This window comes from Solanum pennellii, chromosome 11 (assembly GCF_001406875.1).
Source record: "Solanum pennellii chromosome 11, SPENNV200".
NCBI lineage: Eukaryota > Viridiplantae > Streptophyta > Magnoliopsida > Solanales > Solanaceae > Solanum > Solanum pennellii.
This window is the reverse complement of record NC_028647.1, coordinates 11,577,075-11,588,002: the sequence shown is the minus strand read 5'-3', so window position 1 is coordinate 11,588,002 and position 10,928 is coordinate 11,577,075. Positions and strand designations below refer to the sequence as shown.

Genomic DNA, 10,928 nt, shown 5'->3' with positions numbered 1-10,928 from the left:
TGATTCAATAAATTCAGATTTTTTTAGAAAGAATGAGAAGAACAATTTTAGAATACATCAACTAATGTATTTTGAAATAAAAATTGATGTCGTCACTAACTTCTTTGACCATCTCTTACTATGGTGCCACGATCGAGATGAGATGAAGAGTATGCCAAACAGCAGAATCAACTCGAATTTTCAAGTTTTTCTCATCTCATCGATCTGCTGCAATGTTGTATTTGAGATTCACAAAAGAAATTATCTTCCAACAACTATTTATTATGTATCTTATCAAATTTTTGACAAATTTGAATGAACATGAGACGATGAATAGAAAAAATAAATGAATTTTAAATTTGTTGATTCTGAAAGTATTTGTTGAATTGTTTGAAGCTAGGAGGATTTGGAGGAGAATTGAGAGAATAAAATTTGAATTTTGAATTAATTGAAATTGTTACCTTTTGAAAAAGATTGACAACAAATTGATTAGCTTGATTTGGAGAAATAAAATTCAAAATTGATTTTTCTTTCCTTTAAAAGTATGACTGATTTTGTTTTAATGTATTGGAATTAATGTATCTTAATTATTTTTTATGTATCCGAATAGCACTGATTTTGAAGGGATTTTTGTAAATTTAAAAAATAATAGAAATAGAATGTTATTTAGGTTTTACACTATGTGAGTTAGGTAAGTTATACTTTATATTTGCAGTGTAAAGAAAAAATTGAAAGATCAAAAAATCATATTTGTACATAATTATTCATCATATTTCCTAAAAAAAATGAGTTAATTTTATTAAGAAAACAATTAAACTAAAAATTTGAAAATTATTTTGATTATGAAATGTGATAACTCGAAAATTGTTATAAAACTATAGAATAAGAAGAAGAAACTAGAGAGAAAAAAAGAGAAGACTTGTTATTTCTCTTGATGAATTAATTTACAATGAAGAGGAGCACTCTATTTATAGGAGAAATCTAACTTGGTCCCCAAGTAGGAGGACTCTTTAATCATATCCTAAAAAGGACTCCACATGATAGACATTCACTATAATACAAATACTTTATAACACTCCCCTGAATGTCTAATTCATAGATGATGTGCCTCATCAAAAACCTTACTAAAAAAACTTTAAGAAAAGAAAAACTCTAGTAAAGGAAAAGAGTACACATATCTATTAATACGCATCTAGGCTGCCTCATTAAAAACCTTACAAGGAAAACCCAGTGGGACAAAACCTCGTAAGGGAAAAAGAGTACAGCGCGTATTAACTCCCCCTAATGGGAACATTAATCCAGAGACTTGAATCTTCGCATTCCAAGCTTGTGCATCATCTTCTTGAAAGTTGCAGTTGGTAGAGACTTGGTGAATAGATCAGCCACATTGTCACTTGAACGAATCTGTTGCACATTGATATCACCATTCTTTTGAAGTTCATGTGTATAGAAAAGCTTCGGTGAAATGTGCTTTGTTCTATCTCCTTTTATGAATCCTCCCTTAAGTTGTGCTATGCATGCTGCATTATCTTCATATAAAGTGGTGGGTACTTTATCACATTTCAAACCACATTTCTCTCGAATGAGATGTATCATAGACCTTAACCACACACATTCTCTACTTGCTTCATGAATAGCTATTATTTCAGCATGCTTAGATGAAGTGGCTACGATGGACTGCTTTGTAGATCTCCAAGATATGGCAGTCCCCCCACATATAAACACATAGCCTGTTTGGGATCGAGCTTTGTGTGGATCAGATAAATATCCTGCATCAGCATAACCAACAAGATTTGGGCTACAATTAACAGAATAAAATAAGCCCATATCAGTTGTCCCTTTAAGATATCGCAAAATGTGTTTGATCCCATTCCAATGTCTCCTAGTAGGAGCAGAACTATACCTTGCTAACAAGTTAACAGCAAAAGCTATATCAGGCCTTGTAGTATTAGCAAGATACATTAGTGCACCAATTGCACTAAGATATGGTACTTCAGAACCAAGAATTTCTTCATCCTTTTCTTGAGGTCGGAATGGATCCTTATTCACATCAAGTGAACGAACAACCATCGGAGTACTTAATGGATGCGCTTCATCCATACAGAATCTTTTCAACACTTTTTCTGTGTAGGCAGATTGATGAACAAAAATACCATTTGTCAAATGCTCAATTTGCAAACCAAGACATAATTTTGTCCTTCCCAGATCTTTCATCTCAAATTCATTCTTTAAATAATCAATTGCCTTTTGAAGCTCTATTGGAGTTCCAATAAGATTTATGTCATCAACATAAATAGCAAGTACAACAAATTCCGATATTGTTCTCTTTATAAAGACACATGGACAAATTGCATCATTTGTATAACCTTCCTTAATTAAATACTCACTAAGACGGTTATACCACATGCGCCCAGATTGCTTCAAACCATATAATGATCTTTGCAATTTAATTGAATACATTTCTCGAGATTTTGAATTACATGATTTAGGCATCGCAAATCCTTCAGGAATTTTCATGTATATCTCATTATCAAGTGATCCATAAAGGTAGGCTGTAACCACATCCATCAAATGCATTTCAAGTTGCTCATGGACTGTGAAACTAATGAGATAACGCAATGTTATTGCATCCATAACGGGTGAGTATGTCTCTTCATAGTCGACGCCAGGCCTTTGAGAAAATCCTTGTGCCACAAGGCGTGCTTTATACCTTTGTATTTCATTTTTCTCATTTCTTTTTCGCACAAAAATCCATTTGTAACCAACAGGTTTAATACCATTAGGTGTTTGAACTATAGGTCCAAAAACTTCACGCTTGGCAAGTGAATTCAACTCTGATTGAATTGCTTCTTGCCATTTTGGCCAATCATTTCGTTGTCGACATTCTATAACAGATTGAGGTTCATGATCCTCATTATCTTGCATGATATTTGTTGCAACATTATATGCAAAGACATAATCAACCACTATTTCTGATCGATTCATATTAGTTTCAACATCTCTTAAATTTATGGATAGTTCATTATTTCCTTGAGTTTCAAGTTCATTGATTCTTTCATGAATATCAGACTTATTCAAATTTTGAACTTCCATATGAGATTCTTTCATAGTGTCATCTTGACATTTAATCTTTCTTTTTCTAGGATTTTGATCCTTAGACCCCAATGGTCTACCACGCTTTAGGTGTGTTTTTGACTCATTAGCTATGACACTAGTGGATGGTCCTTTAGGGACATCAATTCGAATTGGGACATTCTCTGCAGGAATATGTGATTTAGTAATCCTTTTCAAATCTGTAAATGCGTCTGGCATTTGATTTGCAATTTTCTGCAGATGAATAATCTTTTGTACTTCTTGTTCGCAAGTAGAAGAATATGGATCAAGATGAGACAATGATAAATTTTTCCACAAAATTTCTCGTTTTATTTCACTATTCTCTCCCCCTAATTTTGGGAAAACTGTCTCATCAAACCGACAATCTGCAAATCTAGCAGTAAACATGTCTCCAGTCAATGGTTCAAGATAGCGAATAATGGAGGGTGACTCAAACCCAACATATATTCCTAACCTTCTTTGAGAGCCCATCTTAGTGCGGTTTGGTGGTGCCACAGGCACATATACAGCACTTCCAAAAATTCTTAGATGGGATATATTAGGTTCTTGACCCATAACCAATTGCAATGGAGAAACCTTATGATAACTTGTCGGTCTGAGACGAATAAGTGTTGCAGCATGCAAAATTGCATGTCCCCACACAGAAGTGGGCAACTTAGTTTTCATAAGCAATGGTCTTGCTATTAATTGCAAACGTTTAATTAATGACTCAGCGAGACCATTCTGAGTATGAACATGAGCAACGGAGTGTTCAACTCTTATCCCAATTGCTAAACAATAATCATTAAATGATTGGGATGAAAACTCTGCAGCATTATCAAGACGAATGGACTTAATCTGATTATCAGGAAAGTGTGCCCTTAACCTTATTATTTGTGCCAATAATTTTGCAAATGCCAAGTTACGAGATGACAATAGGCACACATGAGACCATCTAGGAGACGCATCTATTAGAACCATAAAATATCTAAATGACCCACTAGGTGGGTGAATAGGTCCACAAATATCCCCATGTATACGTTCCAAGAACGCAGGGGACTCAATCTTAACTTTCATTGGTGATGGTCTCACAATTAACTTGCCTTGATAACAAGCAGTACAAGAAAATTCACCATTTAAAAGAACTTTTAGGTCTTTTAGTGGATGTCCATTCGAATTTTCTATAATTCGTCTCATCATTATTGACCCAGGATGTCCTAGACGATCATGCCAAAGTACAAATGTATTGGAATCAGTAAACTTCTTATTTACTATAAAATGTGCCTCAATTGCACTAATTTTTGTCCAATACAAGCCAGAAGATAAAGCATGGAACTTTTCTATAACACATGTCTGCCCAGAGACATACTTGGTGATACCAAGATATTCAAGATTTATTTCATCCATTGATTGGATATGATAACCATTTTCACGGATATCTTTAAAACTCAACAAGTTTCTCTTAGATTTTGGAGAAAACATAGCATTATTAATGATGAGTTTAGTTCCCTTGGGCAAAATTACAATGGCTCTTCCAAAACCCTCAATCATATTAGTACTACCAAAAATTGTAGTAACATTTATTTTACCCATACTTAAATGAGAAAAATATTTCTTATTTTTGAATATCGTATGTGTTGTACCAGAATCAATCAAACAAATATCTTCATATTTCGATAATATGTTCTTAGAATTATCCATATCTTCACATGAAATGACATACACAAAATAAATATATATTAAATATTAGTGTTGTCAAAAGGGTACAATATATTCAAAGGAATAAATTAATAATTAAATATTAGAAATTAAGCCTTAATTTATTGTTTCCTCTAAGTCAAAAACGAGTTGTTAGGAAAATAAAATAAAATCATTATTTAATCCTAGTTAATAACAGACTGCATGTTTTTAACATTAGATCAAATTAAAGACCTAATATAATACAAACACATGATAAATCCTAGTTAATATCAGAATTTATGTTTTTAACATTAGACCAAGTTAAAGACCTAATATAATACAAACACGTGATAAAGTTTAGTATTTGACTAACTCTATAATATTAGAATCATATAAATAAATCAATGAAAAATATATATTATTTTATTAAGAATTAAGGAACAAGCTAATGAACGACTAAACTAATTTAAAATACTAATACTCATGCAAACAACTATCATTACATGAAATTTATTAATAAATACTACCAAAAAAAAAATATCACTCTTCCATGTTCACAGAACCATCACCAATTAAGTGATCTATTTTTCCTTCAGGATGTGCGAAGAAATCTGCTACATCCAAGTGCGTGATGTCAACTTGATTTTCAGAGATAAAATTTGCCTCAGGATTTTTCTCTTTCTTCTTTAGTGATTCTTGATAAAGCTCAACCAAGTGTTTGGGAGTACGACAATCACGTGCATAATGACCTCTTCCACCACATCGAAAACAACCTTTCCTAGTTGCTTCACGTTTCTCATCCTTTCTTTTTTTTTTATTTGATGAATGATTAATGCCAGGAATAGAATTACGTTCTTGACCATAATCACGACCACAACCACGTCCACGTCCACGACCACGTCCACGACCACGATTAGGACCGCGACCTTTTCCACGCCTAGCATGGTGGACGTACGCCTCATTCACTTCAGGAAGTGGTTCAGATCCAGTAGGTCGATTCTCATGATTTTTCAATAATAAATCATTATTTTGCTCGGCCACAAGAAGATGAGAAATTAGTTCAGAATACTTTTTGAAACCTTTTTCTCGATATTGTTGCTGCAAGAGCACATTCGAGGCATGAAAAGTGGAGAAGTCTTTTCCATCATATCAATCTCACTAACCGTTTCTCCACATAATTTCAATTGAGAAGTGATTCTGAACATGGCAGAATTGTACTCATGTATAGACTTAAAATCTTGTAGCCTTAGATGCATCCAATAATACCGTGCCTTTGGATGTATGACCATCTTCAAGTGGTCAAATCTTTCTTTTAGGTTTTTCCACAAAACAAGTGGATACTTAACTGTCAGATATTCGATTTTCAGAATTTCGTCAAGATGATGACGCAAGAATATCATTGTTCGTGCACAGTTTTGATTTGATGTCTTATTTTCTTCTTTTATGGTGTCTCCAAGACCCATTGCATCAAGGTGGATTTCAGCATCCAACACCCATGAGAGGTAGTTCCTGCCCGAACTTTGAAGGGCAGTGAACTCTAGTTTTGTAAGATTGACCATTAAAATTAAAAACAAAAGAATAAATAATACCTTTATTAATTCTTCAAATCTAACCTTCACTTTTGAGAAATTAGAGTCTCGTGCTGATAACGTGTTATAAAACTATAGAATAAGAAAAAGAAACTAGAGAGAAAAGATGAGAAGACTTGTTATTTCTCTTGATGAATTAATTTACAATGAAGAGGAGCATTCTATTTATAGGAGAAATCTAACTTGGTCCCCAAGTAGGACTCTTTAATCATATCCTAAAAAGGACTCCACATGATAGACATTCACTATAATACAAATACTTTATAATAAAAATATTTATGTTGTTGACATGTTTTTTAACAAAACATAAATTTGAAATATTTAAATTCATTTTTATAAATTCAAAATTTATTTATATATGTGTGATGCTTCAGGTTATATGTGGAAATTTTATTTTTCCTATAATGTAGTTTGAAAATTAAAATATACAATTGAGTTATAAGAGATTTGGATAGTAGCTGGGTGAGGAATCTTAGGTTAGTGTTTTTTCTCTAATATTTATCTATTTTTATTTTAAATTTTTTTACATACGTATGTTAACTATTTATTTATTATTTATTAATTTTTTGGGTTAACTGTTTTATCTTTTTATTTATTTGGTGTTATGATATTTTTTTAATTTAATTTATTACCATTGGTACGTTAGCATCAACATTAAGAATTCGAGATCTACAAAAATTAAAAATAATTTCATATATTTTTAATTTAAAAATCACTTGCGATAAAATAAGGAAAAAGCAATTACTAATAAATTAGAATATTACACAAATGATATGAGATCTTTAGATATTGTGACTTTGGTTGTGATTAAAGATTTTATGAGTAAGAAATTAATTATTTTTAAGGGGGAAAAAAGATAAAAATGGAAGTAGTGATAATTTGTAAGAAATTTGAGTCTTTTTCTATAAGTCTTTTTTTAAAAAAAGTGTTAGTTGAAAATTTTTTAAATAAATATTTATCAAAAAAAAGATTAAAGAAAATAATTAAACTAAAAATTAAGGTAGTTAAGTAAGGGGGTGAGGAATTTTAGGGATGATTTAATTTGGTGTTTTATTTATCAAACTTTATGTGCTTTAATAAAAAATTTACCTACATATTTTTAAGGACAATTTTCACATATAGCAAATAAAAAAATTCATATTTTATATGCTATAGCAAAGTTTGCATAATTGTGCTCCATAGCAAACATAGAAATTGTATAATTCGTTGTACATATACAGTTGAAGCAAATTGTATAAAACGAAGTGTATAAAACAAGAAAGAGAAATACACTTGGGCAGAGAACTGTATAAAAACGAAGTGTATAAACCGAATTGTATTATTATAAGTGTGTAGAACGATTATATACAATTTGAATTTGTATAAAATGAGAAAGAGAGAAATACAAAAGAGACTTGACAAGGATATACAATTGAATCGAATTTTATAAAACGAGAAAGAGAGAAATTAGATACAATTTGAAAATTGTATAAAACGAGAAAGAGAGAAAAGCAAAAGAAACTGGGTAGGGGAGTATTTTTATTGTATAATTATAAGTGTATAGGACGAAAACATATATACTTGCATGTGTATATACAATTTTCTCACGCTTTATACAAACAGAAACACAATTTATACATTTCGCTTCTGTTTGTATAAGTGAGAAAGGAGAGGTTGGCGAGCGAGACTTGGGAGAGTGGCGAGCGAGATCTGGAAGAACGGAGAGAGGGGAACAAAAATATATGTATTTATACAATTTTCTCTGCTTTATACAATTAGAAATAATTTTTATACACCTGTGTTTGTTTAAAAAAGTGAGGAAGCGAGCGAGAGATTGGAGAGGAGTGGCGAGCTAGATATTTGGGAGAGAGACGCCTGACAATTTTTCGCAAACGTTTGCTATGGAGTATAATTAAATCAAACCCTAGCTACTCCATTTATTTTAGGCTATTAATTTACTATTATATACAATTTTCCCTATTATTAACTATCCCTTCACTAATTTTTTTTTCTTTCTTTTTGTTTCAATAACTATTTTACTTTTTATTTACTTTTGGTCATGATATTAAATAAAATAATATTGTATCATTATACATTAAAATAATACAATAATATAATATGCTTTCATCATCATCGTTATTACTTATATTAATTTTATTATTAAAAAAAATGAAAATAACATAAATAAAGAACGCCAACCGAATTTGAATAGTTATTGACATATATATGGTCCGCTGCTATGAAATCTATAGAATTTCATCATTTATTCATCGTATGTTGCTTCTTTTTCTTTGTTGCATATGAGAGAATGGCGATCCTTTTCCTTTCATCATAACAAAATAATCTCAGATCAAACAATTAAGAAAAATGAAATATACACACACAATAAACTACTATATTTTCCCTCATTTTCTTTTATGATCTTATACGAGTGTAATAAGACTTTTGTTTAAATGTATTTTTGTTTGACAAATATTTATATTTGTATTTTGAAAAGTTTGGTTAAAAAAGATGTGAATGATGCTTTAAGAATAGTAATTTTCTTTTTAAAGATGTGGAATTAGGAAGTTGAGAGATTCTTTTTACGGATAAAATTAAAATTATAATTAAAAAAAATTCTTAACATAATATAGTGTAAACTAAAAGAATAATTGATTATATCTATAACATGATATTATAATATATTGTTTGAAAAAGTTGTTTATAAAAGTATTACAATGTTATGAATATATAAATAGTAAAAATATATTAAAATAACAAAAACAAAATAAACATAATGTCAATCAAGAGTTAAACATCAAAATATACACGTGCCTAAATTTAAATATTTAAAAAATTAAATTGTGTATTAGTTATACTAATGATAATGTCTTAAAATAAATAATGTTGTTGCTATTGTTGTTATTGTTGTTGTTGTTTCATTGATTAAATGGTTTATGAAAATCATGTTACAAGCGAATTCTTCTACATATATTCATTTAAAATTTGAGCTTTTTTATTCATCATTTGTAGATAGATGATGTGTAGTTATAAAATAATTTATAATTGGTTAGTAAGTGTATATTTAGTTAAGTAGTATAATGTGTCAACGCTAAAAAATTGTGGTATGGACAAATAATTTTTTTAAATTGTGGTATTGACTAATAACTTATTTTTGTTTTTTAAAAAAATACTAATATATTTGCGCTTGCGTGGTTAGTTGATAAATGTAATTATAAATATTAATTTATCGACAATTAAAAATATTAACTTATTATTAAATAATATTATCAAATAAATAGTTCACATTAGATATGTATACATAATAACTTTAACAATATATTGAATCAATAAAAAATAAAAATAAAAATTCAACAAATCAAACAACAATCATCCTGCAAATAAAGCTTAAAATTATTAAAAGTTATAAACAAAAAAAGGGGGAAAATCATCATAAACTAATGATTTACAACAATTATTGATAAAAGATTTAAATGCGTAAAAAGTTGCTATATCTATATATCAAGTCTCACTATTAGTGTTAATTCTAAGTATGAATTTTTTTTTAAATTTTTTTGTTTAACAGTATGAAATTGATTATAGTGACTTTGTCTCAACAACTACAAAGTCACATTCAAAGAAGAAAGGAAAGAAGTTATATTGCCAAAACTTTTTTATGCATTAATAGAAATAGAAAACAAATAAATTGTTTTACACTTTTCACGGTAAGAGTTCCCTAATTGTCTTTATCTATATATACTATATTTAGATTTTGATGTAAATATTTCGCTAATATATCTATTTAAACAAAATTTATTAAGGGACTTCTTTTAAAACTTATAAACATAAATAAATATTAATTAATAAGCATAAACAAATATCAACGGTTAATAATAACTAAAAGTATATCAATCTTTTTTAGTAATTTGTATATTTATTTCGTGATTTATATTTTTTGATTGGTTAAAAGATCAACGGATAAAACAATCTATTTAAATACTTATATATGGTTAAAGGTGAGGTATGTATGGAAAAAATCTTAAAACATATTTTAATTTGACATAATTTTTTGTTTCATGATTTTTTTAATTTTAATTTTAATTTAAAATAAATACTGAAAAATAAAATTTATTAAACTAAAATTTATAAATCCTCACGTAAACAAAAACTAAAATTAGACTAAATAGCTATCTATCACTATGATTAAAGAATTGTAAAAATATAAATTTTTAATAAAATACGAAAAATATCATTAATACAAAAATAAAATAACCTAAGCAGAAACATTTAAATTAAAACTAAAATATGATTAAAAAAACTGTAAAGAAAAATAAAAATCATGATCTATTCGATGTAATTAACATTTTGATTTTTTTATTTTATGTTTAAATAGTAAATATTTTTAAAAAAAAGTTAGTTACCTATATTTTATGTACTATTGGTGACCTTCCATAACACCAAATTAAAACATAAAATTTAAATAAATTTTAAAGTGATCCCACTAATTTAAAATATTTAACTGTTATGTATATTTTATTTTTATAGTTTAAGTTTTAGTTTTAAAAAATATATAAATTATTTTCCCTGACCTTATATTTTCTTTAAAAAAATAAAATTTTATCCTTACCA

The 10,928-nt window shown here is 28.7% G+C and overlaps 1 protein-coding gene across 1 annotated transcript; it reads right to left on the bottom strand.

Annotated features, from left to right (window-relative positions):
* Positions 1-5,292: 5,292 nt before the first annotated feature.
* LOC107003661 lies at positions 5,293-6,311 on the bottom strand. Its single transcript, XM_015201977.1, has 3 exons — positions 5,822-6,311; positions 5,604-5,717; positions 5,293-5,363 (listed from the first exon to the last, which is right to left on the bottom strand). The coding sequence occupies exons 1-3, from the start codon at positions 6,309-6,311 to the stop codon at positions 5,293-5,295; spliced, it is 675 nt and encodes a 224-aa protein (XP_015057463.1).
* Between the last annotated feature and the right edge of the window lie 4,617 nt (positions 6,312-10,928).